The sequence below is a fragment of the Astyanax mexicanus genome, chromosome 5 (genome assembly GCF_023375975.1).
Source record: "Astyanax mexicanus isolate ESR-SI-001 chromosome 5, AstMex3_surface, whole genome shotgun sequence".
NCBI classification, from domain to species: Eukaryota; Metazoa; Chordata; class Actinopteri; order Characiformes; family Acestrorhamphidae; genus Astyanax; species Astyanax mexicanus.
In genome coordinates this window covers 22,015,032-22,028,885 of record NC_064412.1, presented here as the reverse complement: position 1 = coordinate 22,028,885, position 13,854 = coordinate 22,015,032, and the positions used below count along the sequence as shown (strand labels likewise).

Sequence of the window (13,854 nt, the reverse complement as noted above, 5' to 3'; positions counted from 1 at the left end):
ATATTTCAGCAGTTAACCACATCCAAGCACAAGGACACAGCATTTCATCGGTAGAACCTCTACAAAAGGTGCCTAGTTAAAAGTCCCTTCACATTAATTCCTACTTCATTAAGTGTTTTACATAAAAGGACACAAAACTGACTGTCTCATAGTGTAAAATAAGTTTGATAAATAAAAAACCAAGCAAACTTACCAAACATTTTTATTACAAAAAAAAAAAAAAAAACATAAGCAAAACTTAAGAGTTACACAAACAGATGTAAAAAGAAAATTAAATGCTTAAAGGACTTGGTGACATGTCTCCACTTGATACTGCAAAATGTGTCATTTTAAAAAGAAAAACAAAAATCTAAATGACATCTGCCCAGCTATTGCACATATTCGCATAGAAAATATTTAGTTGTAGAGCAAAAAAAATACCTAAAAGTGTAATGCCTGTAGCTAACCGTAGCACTGAGCTCTGAGCTCTCAGTCATAAAATGATGAATAGGATATTATTGCAGGACTTATGGCAAATTACTTTCTTTTACATGAGTATTATCAAATAAAGGCAGTCACATTGAAACAGGACGAACCTAGAGTGTACTCAAGATAGCATTGATAAAAAAGTATTTTTCATTGCCTGACAATTTATATGGACATAGATATCATCCAGATCTTATCCAACATTGATATAAACTCAGGGATTATCCACTAGGAAGAAAACAAAAAAGGACATAACATAAAAGAGTTACCACAAATCTTTAAGAAATTGTTTGACAGTGTATTTAAATTACTGACTGAATGCATCTTCATGGAATCTTTAATTAAAAATATCACCTGAGGTAATGATGTGTATTTCAACAAGAGCACCATACATTCTCTCAACCAGCTGTGGGTCTCTTTATTACACAAACAGGTGATAAACAAAAACAGTACCAACCTTGTATCTACTACCACCCACCTCTTAAATAAAAGGTGACAAGCTTTTTTTCCAAAAATATAGGTCTATAGAACTTTATATTTGTAAACAACTGCAGGCCTTTGTCTCTAAGTATACTGATACTGATAAATCTGAACTCACTAACATAAGAAACCCCCAAATGGTAAAATAAATAGGCTTAAGTTAAAATGTATGTACAGTAAAACCGAAAGCATTCAGTAGTGTTAAAAAAATAGTAGTATGATTTTGCCATTCCTTTCTTATCTAATACTCTTCAGTTCTCTTAATCAGTCTTCCAGTTTGTTCAAAATCATTTGCTCAGTCAAGGTACCAAATCAGAACTACGAAATGTTGATTGGCTCTTATCTAACGGAATACAATTGTACATCTCTCTACATTTTCTCAGCACAAATGCATAAAGGATGCACACGGTAATCTTGAAATCACGGGACAATTCTAAATACTTACTGTAACTCCTCCCAGTATTTGATCGAGCTTTACTCATCATTACCATTCTCCAGAAATGCTCACTTCACATAATGCAAGAGCTTGTGGTCCAGACAAGCAGCACATACAATGCTCTAGTGAAGGACAAGGACAAGCTGTGGTAGCTAGCCCAGCTTTTCTGAGTGGCCAGACAGGAGGAGGTTCTCCCAGTACAGGGCCGTTGCATGCCCAGTGCGAGTGTGGCCTCTGCTAAGAAGCAGCCTGGGAGCTGGCTGCAGCTGCTCTACATCTGCTCCACAGGGGCTCCCTCTTCTTTAGGCGGAGGCTGCAGATGAATCGGGGTAACGTGAGCAGGTTTCCTAATGCTGTAGGAGATAATTCATTTAGAAATGGCAGAAAGAGCTACAGAAACAGAGACAATGTTTATGTACCGATTAAAGTTGGCAAAGGTAATTTTTTTCCTGAATAAGACATGATCTGACTAAGATCTGACCAAGAATTTTATCAGATTTGTAACAAAAGTCTATGATCCACAATGTCATGATACTGATAATGCACTCCAAATATCTCTATATATCCTGGACTAAAGTAAATGATATTGGACAGATATAATCTGTCTATGGTAGATATATAATGGGAAATGAGATCAGTGTGAATTTTATTTTGCTAAAAAACAGCAAAAATGTAGTACCCTGATGTTATAATTAGGGGTGGGTGATATGGTACAATATTTCAGGGTACAATATCGTTCACAACATTAAAAAATGTTGCCAATATTATTGCGTATGATACGATATGGCTCACCCCTTTTAGGAGTCATATCCCAGACAGGGATTAAGCCTAGTCCTGGATTACATTTAAATGGAGCTTTTACTAGAGATTAAGTTTGTTTTAGATAAAAGGCACCAGTAAACAGATTGACTTACGAGTAGGCAGAGACTGGAACTGCCACTACAAGGACATGGTTCTTCTTTCTGAAGAGTCTCCATAGCCCTCTGTGATAGCCTCGCACGTCTAGATCCCACACATGCAGGCACTATGGACAGCAAACATACACAACATACAAAACATGTCAGGCTCCACGGGACTGTTTATATAAGTGACAACTGAAGGCCAGGGCTAGGTGAAACCAGTTTTGCACAAGCTCCTTCTTAAGTTACTACTACCCATTTAGTAAATCTAGTTGCACCACAAATCTGTATGTCGTATCTTAACTAGAAACAACTAACTCGTGAGCAGAGGTATCGACTGTTGCTTTTACATGATGAAAACACATGTACAACATGGTAATCAACCAGCCAGAATTTTAATAATTATTAAGGCCTTATGTATTATTGGATAATGCCCGAGTTCCACTCCTGGGAAGGTTCACCGCTGTTCCATGTTTTCACCATTTGTGGATAACGGCTCTCACTGTGATTCCCAAAATGGCTTTATAACCTTTTCCAGACTCTCTCTCTCATATGTTCCTTAATGTCTTTGGGATATTGGCATTATGTCTAGCTTTTGAGTATATTTTGGTCTACTTCACTTTGTCAGTCTGGTCCTATTTAAGTGATTTCTTGATTGAGAACATGTGGGGCAGAAACCAGGTCTGGGTGTGGCTTTAGAAATTGAACTCAGGTGTGACAGACCACAGTTAAGTTATTTTTTAACACTTTTATCACACAGGGCCATGTACATTAGTTTTTTTCTTTCTTCATCCTTAAAAATATAAACCTATATTAAAAACTGCATTTTGTGTTTACTTGTGTTGTCTTTGACTAATATTTAAATTTGTTTGATGATCTAAAACATTTAGATTGTGAAAACATAAAAAATCATGAAGGGGCAAACACTTTTTCACACCACTGCACAATATGATACGTTTGTGTTTCCTTGTGTTATCAGAAGTAGCCTGTCTCCCAAAACCCTGCGGCAAAAGTGATACTTCCATGTAGCTCGAAGCCCCAAACAAGCCATTAATTGGTTTTCATTGGTTTAGTTTAGCTTACTCCAGCTTCAGGGTTAGGTATAAATATTTAGTAGGTACTATCTACTATGTGTATACTAGTTTATGTGGTGCAACCTGTTTTGATTTATTAATGTGTGAATCTTAATTTAGTAAACACTAAAGCCAACCCCAGAACTACTTCTGGACTGTCAATTATTTGAGTTTAGAAGGGTTTTTTTTTTTTTACCTTAGCCAGTTCAGTCCATGTGCTGGTATCTGTTTCTTGCTCCATCTTGATAAACATGATATAGGTTTTGCCCTCAGTGTCTGGTATAAAGGAATCCTCACAAGGGTTCTTGCTGTGGTCTAAAACTTCTGCCTCACTACAAACATAAAGCAGAGAAAGAGAGAGAGAAAGAAAATCATCTTTTATTGGTTTCTCAGTACTTCAAAATCAATGTTTAACCAAAATCAATGGAAGTGTAAAACATCGATAGCTACAGCACAACAGAATATTCTTCATTTAAATATTGTTGGGAAAGCAAAGTTTCTTTTTACCTGCTGGTAACCTGATAAGCAAGACCAACCTATTGAAAATATAGAGTGTATTTACCGTAACAAATTCTGGATCTCAACTTCATAGTCATCTTTCTTCAAGCTGAGGACAGACAATGTTTTAAGTTATTTGATATCTTCAAAAACATATCAATATAAGGAAAACATATCAGCAAGGAGATGGCTGGATCTCTTACATACCCGTCAACATTTTTTAATTGAACATTCGGGACGGTGTTAAACTTGTGCTTCTTAAAGTACACTTCCTACACAACAAAAAGAAAACATAACACAAATTACCTACAGTATCAATTCAGTACAATAGACAAAAATACAAAATCTAAATAAATTAGGCTAGGTTCCTTTTCCCTTATTTTAAACAGACAGAAGTGCAGGTTCTAAGAGTTGCCAAAAAAATCAACATGCACTCCTAAATAGTGTCAAAATAAAAATGCATCTTATGCAAATTTTTTATAGATATTTTTTTTATTACCAGTAATTAGGAGAAGTACTTAGCCTATATTTAAACATGCAAACCTTTAGTTTAACCCATCCAATGGAAAGAATAAAAAGGAGAAATGTATCCTGTGTGTCATTTAGACTTGCCATAGTCAGACACCACTCAGTTTGAGCAAAGTTTAGCATGGCTATAACTTTAGCATGGCTATATTTTTAAATATCAGATGACAGTTAATGGTACTGTGTGTTGCTAGGACCACAAATTAATATCCCGATTGACTATAAGATTAACCTCAATTAAGTAAAAGAATGAACAACTTTTTTTTTTTACTTTTTTGTACAAACTGATCAAGTTGCTCAGTTAGCTCAGAAAATGTAGGTTTTAATTAATTTTCTATTTTCTAAGTCTCTTGAATCTAACAAATTTTGTTCTGCTTCAAGGTCATCCTTTTTTATTGTTACTCTACCACTGATTATTTAAATACCTTTATGCAACTATCAGAAAAAAAACATACCAATTCAGCAACTTACTAATTATCTGTCAAACGTAAACAGGCTATACTTATTATGCTATCCACACTGCAACAATTATACTACTTCAAATTAATTCTTCAAATATTAGAAAAAATATATAACAAAATCTACTTGCAACTGCAGCCAACTACAACACTGTTAAGTCTCACTTACATGGAAGTAACCGTTCATGTTGAGGCCAATGATGCCAAAGTGATAGGAGCGTGAGACATCAGGAATTATACACTCTCTCCCCTTCCTCTGCTCAGGCATCCGCATCCACATATCCCAGTCCCACAGCTACCAAGAAATAACAGATCATTAGTTCACTGTTTACAAAAAAAGCAAATAGGAAAAAGATGCTTCTCTTTTAGAAGAATGATATTACAACAATTGAGCATATAGTTAAAAAAAAAAAAGCAAACGTATAATACAACAAAGAAAACTGTAGCTTCCGGACCTTCTCGGGTGTGGGCCACTTGGGCTCTAGCTCATCCTTGTAGATGCTTTTTTTCAGCACCCAGCCCAACCCTGGCATACTCTCCACTCTGTAAAGCAGTGAAGGGTCCTCTGCTGTGTGTTCATATCCCTGTAAATGTCAAACACGTCTTATAAATAATCAAAATATTGGTCTGATCTTCATTACATATCCAAACCATGTGTGATGCCACAGATGTTTTCAGATCCAATCCTTTTAGTCATGTTTATCTATTAACTAATTTGTAGCACAATTAGATTAGGACTAAAGTACTTACTTGGTCATTCCATGCTGAGATACAATAGAGACTCTCATCTTCATTCAGCAAGTGAATGGTCTGACTAAGAAAGCTAAAGATAAAATAGAGCAAATTACAAATAAAATGTACTGTTGCATCTTGAAAATATCACAATAAAGTTGTAATGATGGTCATTTTATTTAATTGTCCAGGGTTTGTTTTCTTATACTACACAATAGTCTTCAAATTCCTAGTTACTGGTATTCTATGGGAGTTTGCTGCCATCTAGTGAACACAGCTCTGTACTGCAAACAGCGCTCAAGAAGTGCATCCTTACCTGAAGAAATCTATGGAAATGTCCAGATCTTCCTCCAAGACAATGGCAAAGTTTGCGTCCTAAAGGTGAACAATTATGGTTATGCTACAAAAAGGACACTACAAAAAAACTAAATTACAAAAAATGTTTAATAAATGACGTACTGTAAATATGGTTCAAAAGTAAAATAAGTTTACCCTGGTTGTCAAAATTATTCTATGAACAGTGACATGGATTTTAAATACTTAGTGGGTGTGTGGATTGCAGGCGTATGTATACTGAGTATACACAGCGGCCCCAGTCATATTTTACTATCAGAGAATTAAAACCATCTGTCTTACACAAAAAAAGATAATTATATGGACCTAGCCATGGACCTAGCAACATACAGATATATACCTGAACCAGTCAATTAGTGATAGGGTACACCTGTAATGGGAGTTACAAGAACTACAGCACTTACTGGATGTAGGTTGAATGTGGCAGTCAGGCTGGCTTTATAGTGCTATGAGAAAAGAACAATTAAAAGGTATTATTTTGTATTCATTGTGAGTTCATTCATTATAATGTTGTGTTCATTATGAAACACAGCCTCATTTATCACAAAAAAATAAACTTTAAAGGAGACACATGAATCACCTGTGATACACGTGCATTCTTAATGCTGATTGGTGTGTGTTGAACGCCTTTAAGGCCAAAGAGCTCCACCACATCCATAGGTTCCTGTGTAAAATGTAAAAAGAAGAATCATAAAGACAAGAAATAGAAGCTCGTCTGTTGAATCACAGTTTGTGTTGATCACCCTCTAGGCCTTAATGTGTGGTCAGAGGACAACCCATGGGACGATGTACATTAAGTTGGTAGTCTATTATCATTCCATCCGTGACTGAGGTGTTTCAAAAACAAAAACCCTGTCTGATTCACTAAAGACTCATCTTTTCAAAGAGTTCCTAGACTAGGCGTCTAAACATTATGTAAGCTTGATGTATCTCTTGACCGTAGTTTCTACATACTAGCTATGGATATGGATAAGTAATCAACTGAGCATCTTTGTAAGTCATTGTAGATAAGCGTGTCTACTATATACCTAAATATAAATAGAAATAGTGCTGTGGCTGGACTGCAAGAAAAATGTGAAAGTGGGTACCTCATAATATCCATCAATGAAAACAGTGATCATCTGTGGGTTCACACCATGAGAGGACAGGAGTGAGCGCAGCATTCTGCAGACACACATACAGAGAGTGCTACTTCTTGATCAGCCTTTTTACACCAACAACGGGGGAATGAGACAAACATTTTCTCACCTGTAGAGATAGTTGGGTCTGTTTCCAGCAATGACAGCAACTGGAACATTGTAGACATTATTGTTGGGAAGCTAGACAAAAGACAATATACAAAAGGTAATTATAATACAGATCAAAACTTGATTGCTAATTAGGTGTTGACTTTATCCCATGCTCTATTTTAACATCTGAATATTTTTAAATGACAGAAGCAAACAGAATAGTTGCTTTTCACATATTTAAAATTAATAAACACATTACTCATATTATATATTGTGAAAGTTCCGGTACTTGTATTTAAACTTACTGGTTCTGGGTTGAACTCTATGGGTGCTGGATCCTTGCAGCTGCAGATGCTACCGTAGCCTTCCACTTTACTGCAAAACAGCTTCCTCCTACGGTTCAACTCCGTCTCAGCCCAGTGGCACTCTGCTTCTGCACAACGACCAACAGAAATGTTCTGCTTGAATAAAACTCTAGAGAGCTGAGCATTGTCTTATTAGTTATGTTTAACCAGCTGTTGTAGCGCCAATGTTCTAATTATCACATCGTGAACTAACCAGGAACTTATTTTTTTTATCTTTTCATTAAAAAATCTTCACTGTCGTGCAAATGAAAAGAAATTTCAAAAACAGTAACTTGATAGGAGAGAAAAAAACCTTACTAACTTTAAATGACAGTCAAATGTAAAATTATTATATTACATTATTTTGGAGGATTTTTATTGGTCCTGTAATCATGCATTTTTTAAGACTTTATAGAATTTAAGTGATATGTCAAAAGTCATGGATGTTACCTCAGAGAAAGGATAGCTTAGTGGGAGATAAGATTTGTTTTAGATTTTTTTTTTAATTTACATTTTATAAGTTGATCCAGTGTTACATGTGTACCAAGAACACTTAATGAAAGGCATTACCATCCGTAGTGGACAGTACAGTGCGTGGTAATGATCATGATTGGTGGCATCTGGCTAGAATTGTTTATGTAAACTGACAAGGGAGACTTTGGCTTTAATTGGACATGGCAAAAGTCGTGGCACATGATACTATTCTTGTCCTGTGACATTTGGCATGTCAGCATATGTTGAAAAGTTATAAAATGTCAGATTCAATGTTTTGGCATGACAGTGACAAAAATTACAGGCACAATAAGCAGCACCAGACAATAAATAAAACCATTAGTTTCTTCAGGAAATTCTCTACCTTCAGCAGCAGTGAGCTGAACCTCAGTTTTCAGCAGTACAGGATCTCCCCATGTAGAGAGTGCAGGTGACTTTGAGTGCTTCTCCCCATATACCTGGCCTAGACACACGCACATCAATAAAAAAAAAAAATACACATTTAACATTTATTTGTTAAATAAAAATATAAAAAATATTTGTACATGTTATCTGGCATTCTAACTCCTTACAAACAGAATCAAGTAATTCAAGACTCTGACCTCCTTTCTTCACAACCAGTGCCCACATGTCCCTCCAACTGAGAGTTGCTGCCACCTGGCTGCCCAGCCCCTTTAACAGATTCTTGGCAGCATCCTTCAGATGAAAGGTTCCCTCATCCTGAGCAGCACAACATATAAACACAGCAACAAAACGTCAGTAAAATAGACATTGTTACATTTGTGTACGTTACATTAAAAAGTGCTGAAGTAAGAGATTGTGATTTAACCTTGATGGTGAAAATGAGGACTCTACCACGAGTGACCATGTTGAGGAAGAGGATCATGGCTTCATCCTCATGCGGAGAGTAGGTGTCAAATACTCTCTTCGCCATTACGTGACCCTGTTTAAACAAGACAGAATGTCATAGCATAAAATCTCTTTAAACAGATTTTTAGAACACTAGCTAAAACTCCACTGACAAACGTTCTAACAATTTGATGATGCAAAGGAAATTGTAATTTACTAAAGTCATTTAACTGAAGTCTAGAGGATAAACTGTGTCAATATGTCTCAATACCAGTGGTGATGCAGAAATATGTAAAGATTTTTTTTCTGCAAAAAAGGATCATTTTTTTTTTTTTTTAAGAAAACACAACTAAACTGAACACATGAATACTTTACATGCATTTCTATTATATTATAAACAATAAAGAGTGTGTAGTTTGGAACACAAATAGGTACATGGAATACTCATTTGACTAATTTGTTTTGGTTATAGTGTAAGCTGTATTTTTTCCACATATCACTTGCTGCTCCTTTTATTTTTTAACATATGTTTTCATTTGTATCAGACATGTGCAGAGCACTTGTATAAAAACAATAATTTTGCACACAGATGTTTGACATTTATTTGCCATATAAATCTCTAGACTTCACAGCTCTACTTACAGTGGCCTGATTTAGCACTATGACATGTATGCCTCTTCCCTGCTCCCGCATCTCATCCTCCAATACCTACAGAAAACAAATAAAACATAAATGAATTACTTTTACACAGTACACCAGTTCAATACAAAAACATAGAGACATTAAATCACTAGATGTGACCCTTAAAAGACTACCAAAGTGATTTACGACAATCAATCTGTTGACTAATGATGCAAAATTTGACATTTCAGTTGTAACTTGAACAAATTGACACACATTAAAACAACATGAGACTTGTTTAGAGGAGGGGGTATAAAATGACTGCAGAGGGGATTCAAATACTGTGTATCACTCACTGTGGTACCATCAACTGCCACATACACCTTGGAGCGACTGGAGTAGACTTCAATGTCTAACACCTTGCGCCCACTGGCTGGTCTTCGTGGGGTCTCCATGTTGGCCAAGTTATCATCTTAGACACAGAGAAACAGAACATATTATAAGTCTTCTTGGTGATTTGAATTTTATTTGTTTTGCACATGAAACGCATGTTAGGGGAAAACAAGCTCTAACTGACCCTAAAAGACCAGTAGAACCTGCCACTACTGGTCACTAGTATCTTACCATAGTCTCGTGCAGCATCTTCGTCCTCACTAGCAGCTCTCCTTGTGTCAAGTATAAGTTTTATGTTCACAAGTACTGTAACCAACAAGAACAACACTGCACCAGCCTGTGAAAACAAACAAACAAAAAAAATCATACATCATAATATATTCTGCTGCCCTGGACTCAATAAGGCTAAGCATAATCAATGGCTTTATGTTACCTTACAGAGCTCAAATAAGACAAAAACCCAGAAGGTAACATTAGCAGTTAAAAATGTGTTCACACTGTACATTCAGACAACAAGCCATTTATGTTTCACTTATTACATAGCAGTGCTAGGCAACATACTGTATATTGTAAAAATTACTATAATGTACTATCTCAGCCACTGTGCAAGTTAATATCTGTATGTGCAATGCCAAAAAATAATGTGCATGGGTAGTTTGTGTGGAAAGATTTTGGCCTTTGGAAGGATGATACTTTAAAGAGTACAGTCTTGTGCAAAATATGCCAAAAAATGGAATTAAAGAAGTCACATGACAACTTTATTTCACTACCTCAAACAACACAATCCAGTGAAGTTTGCTGCCATTAGTCAAATACCTTTTTCGTATTACAATAAATACTGATCTTTTAACATTAATTATCATGTAGAATTATATCATATTTCACTATTTTAGGACATGCATAACAGAATATTTTGACCCCTTTCAACTGAGGAACACCCCTGCAATTAATTTAAAATAAACGATCTTAAGCTCAAAAGCTGTCCCAATGTTGTGTGTTTCTTCAGTAATCCCATGAATGGTCAACTGTCCTATCTATGATTTTTTTAGAGTCTGTCTAAAATGTGTATACTCGCCTGGCAGAGTCTTCGGATGGCTCTTTTGTTGGAAAGTTTGTATTTCCATGTTAGGTAGAAACTACGCTGCTGTCTAGGGATGAAGGGCTTGGCCCGTGGGTTGGGCGTCCAGGTGTCCATCCCTTACAACTGCTGCCTGCCTGTACACACAATCAAAAAGACATAAAGCACTGAAGTCATTTAGATGTGGAGACCAGAGACTGTGCAGTACATGTGAACTAAAGGACTGGAGATAATTTAGAGGCAGGGTTTATTAGTAATGGAAAGAAGGTGTCTTATTACAGTGTACAGCTTTTTCATGTAACTTTACTTTACACCAGTCATTTACATTTTCCTGTCCACACCCCAGACAATACTTGTCAATTTAAATAAAATTGCAAACGTAGATAACACACACACACACACACACAGGTAAAGTTAAACACGCTCACCTGCAGCACATGTTATATTACCTGCTGAGCTATAGGACACTGTTTACTGTTCACTCAGCTCTCAGCTAACCCAGCCAAACAGCCTCCCTCCCTCCAGTAACTCAGCATGCTCTTATTTATGGCTGTGTTTAAGGTGTAAAAACGCGATATTCACGGCAGAATAAACCAACTTACCGTTACTGGTGTTTATGTGTCGATGCCCCCCATATTTACAGAGTTATTTTACATTGTTCCGCTAAAGGTTAGCAGTGTTTAGCCGGTTCTCTGCATGTGAAGACTCTGTCCATCAGAGTGAAGGCACCAACTGTGCCATTACTAATGGCTGCCGCATGAGCTATTTTTCAAAATAAAAGTCTTACCACAAAAAGATAATACAGCTCTGAAAAAATAAAGAGGCCACTTAAAAATGATGAGTTTCTTTGATTTTACCAAATTGAAAACCTCTGCAATATAATCAAGATGAAGTTGCATGATCACATCCATAAAAACCAAGCAGAACTGCTTGAATTTTTTGCACCAAGAGTGGCAAAGTTATTCAAAAGCAGTGTGTAAGACTGGTGGAGGAGCACATGCCAAGATGCATACAAACTGTGAATAAAAAACAGGGTTATTTCGCCAAATGTTTATTTCTTAACTCTTAAAACGTTAAAATATGAACTTGTTTTCCTTGCATTATTTGACATCTAAAAGCTCTGAATCTTTTAGTTATTTCAGCCATTTCTCATTTTCCGCAAATAAATGCTCTGAATGACAATATTTTATTTGGAATTTGTGGACAATTCTGTCTGTAGTTTATGAAATAAAATAACAATGTTCATTTTACTCAAATATATACCTATAAATAGCAACATCAGAGAAGCTGACATAGAAACTGAAGTGGTGTCTTAATTTTTTCGAGAGCTGTATATAAAGTACTTTGACAGACATGAGTCATTGATCAACTGGTAGATAAAATATTAAAAACATTGTTTAGGCATGAGACCTTTATCTTATTCTTAGCAGCAGTTTTGCAAAATATCTAAACCCAATCAATTAATAAATAAAGAAAAAAAGAAAGTAAGTAACACAACAATACCTCGTAAAATTCATGTATATGGCAAACAAAATCGACCCCCCAAAATCTATAAAATAAAGATTATGCGTATTTTGTCTATACTAGTGCATCTGAAAAAAAAGAAATATCTTTGAAAAGTTACTTTATTTCAGTAATTCCCTTAAAAATGTGAAACTCATATGTATTACACACAGAGCGATCTATTCTAAGCGTTTCTTACAGTCAAGATCATTGCTGCAGAAAATTAGAGTATTATATAAGACTAATTGGTACTTTTGGCAGTGTGGGTAGTGGGCCAAATCCTGCTGGAAAATGAAATCTGCATCTTCAGAAAGGTTGGAAGAATAAAGTTCTGTAAGATTTACCAGAAAAACACTGCACTGACTTCAGACTTGATATAACACAGTGGACCAACACCAGAAGATTACATTGCTCAGTTATTTGCTGGCAGAACCAATCAGAACCTCTATTTCACGGAGGAGGCCATAGATTTAACTAAATATGGAAACCATCGAGATTTATAGTTTTAAATGTTTTATTTATATACTTGGTCAAACTTTATTTTCCTAGAAGTCTTCCAGGTGCATTTATAGAATGAGTTGGATCCCTTTGTGCCGAGTGTCTGCACTTAAAACAGCCAACATACCAAATAACATTTCACCCAGCACTCAAACCTGTACATATTAAAGCAGATTGCACATCTTATAATGTCTGTTGGACCATATTAAAATAGATGGCACAACAAACAGCAACACTTGTGCTGTCTCGTTAGCATGTGACAAATTGTGTGGCTGATATTTTAAGATTTGCCACTTAGCAAAAAAGCTCAACCCTTCTTCTCTGGTGCTCTTTAGAGATGTTAGCAAGCATGTTTAACATCCTGTGTGAACATAAAATACAACCCCTTAACACGGACAATATTCATGAATACATTTATTACCATTAAAGTATTGCTCTGACAAAGGCAGTATATGGTTTAAAGCTTTACATTAGCCAAGTAGTTGCCTTCAAATCATAAAATGATTGTATTGTGTTAGCCACTTCTGACAAATCATGCTAATGATCTTTAGTGACCCACTTTTTAAAACTTTCCAAATTTTACCTTTCTCAAGTTTGTAAAACTCTGATCTACAAGGTACAAATTCCAAAACTCATCACATTTTACAAATGAAGTAAGGGATTATGTTCCAATCACGATCATTAAGAAAACATTCCTCAAAAGTGATGCATTTCACAATAAAACAGATGTTATCAAAATAACTTGGGCTGCAATTTTTAGTCAAATTACTTCATGGTAAATGTGTTGTTAAAATGTATTTATCATGATGCAAAAAAGGAGACCCCAGTCACGTGGTCAGGCTAATACCTCACAGACTGACCCATTTGAGCCTTATTTGCACAGTATTTAGCACTTGATTTTATTTACAAAAAAATGGACATGTACCG

The 13,854-nt window shown here is 35.8% G+C and overlaps 1 protein-coding gene across 1 annotated transcript; it reads right to left on the bottom strand.

Annotated features, from left to right (window-relative positions):
• Positions 1–184: 184 nt before the first annotated feature.
• Positions 185–11,668, bottom strand: pomgnt1 (protein O-linked mannose N-acetylglucosaminyltransferase 1 (beta 1,2-)). The gene is made up of 22 exons (XM_049479654.1): positions 11,529–11,668; positions 10,924–11,063; positions 10,080–10,185; positions 9,812–9,927; positions 9,477–9,542; positions 8,815–8,928; positions 8,588–8,705; positions 8,350–8,448; positions 7,455–7,582; positions 7,169–7,239; positions 7,009–7,084; positions 6,501–6,584; positions 6,325–6,366; positions 5,883–5,941; positions 5,585–5,657; positions 5,290–5,418; positions 5,004–5,129; positions 4,059–4,123; positions 3,916–3,960; positions 3,550–3,685; positions 2,296–2,405; positions 185–1,734 (listed from the first exon to the last, which is right to left on the bottom strand). The coding sequence occupies exons 2-22, from the start codon at positions 11,041–11,043 to the stop codon at positions 1,653–1,655; spliced, it is 1,965 nt and encodes a 654-aa protein (XP_049335611.1). The 5' UTR covers positions 11,044–11,063; positions 11,529–11,668; the 3' UTR covers positions 185–1,652.
• Positions 11,669–13,854: the final 2,186 nt, after the last annotated feature.

Bases quoted from the DNA above. Each gene is read 5' to 3' on its own strand.
- pomgnt1 (XM_049479654.1), bottom strand. From the start codon at position 11,043: ATGGACACCTGGACGCCCAACCCACGGGCCAAGCCCTTCATCCCTAGA. The intron at 9,543-9,811 runs GTGAGTGATACA...TGTTTTCTGTAG, and splicing joins TGGCAGTTGATGGTACCACA to GTATTGGAGGATGAGATGCG. The intron at 7,085-7,168 runs GTGAGAAAATGT...GTGTGTCTGCAG, and splicing joins AGACCCAACTATCTCTACAG to AATGCTGCGCTCACTCCTGT.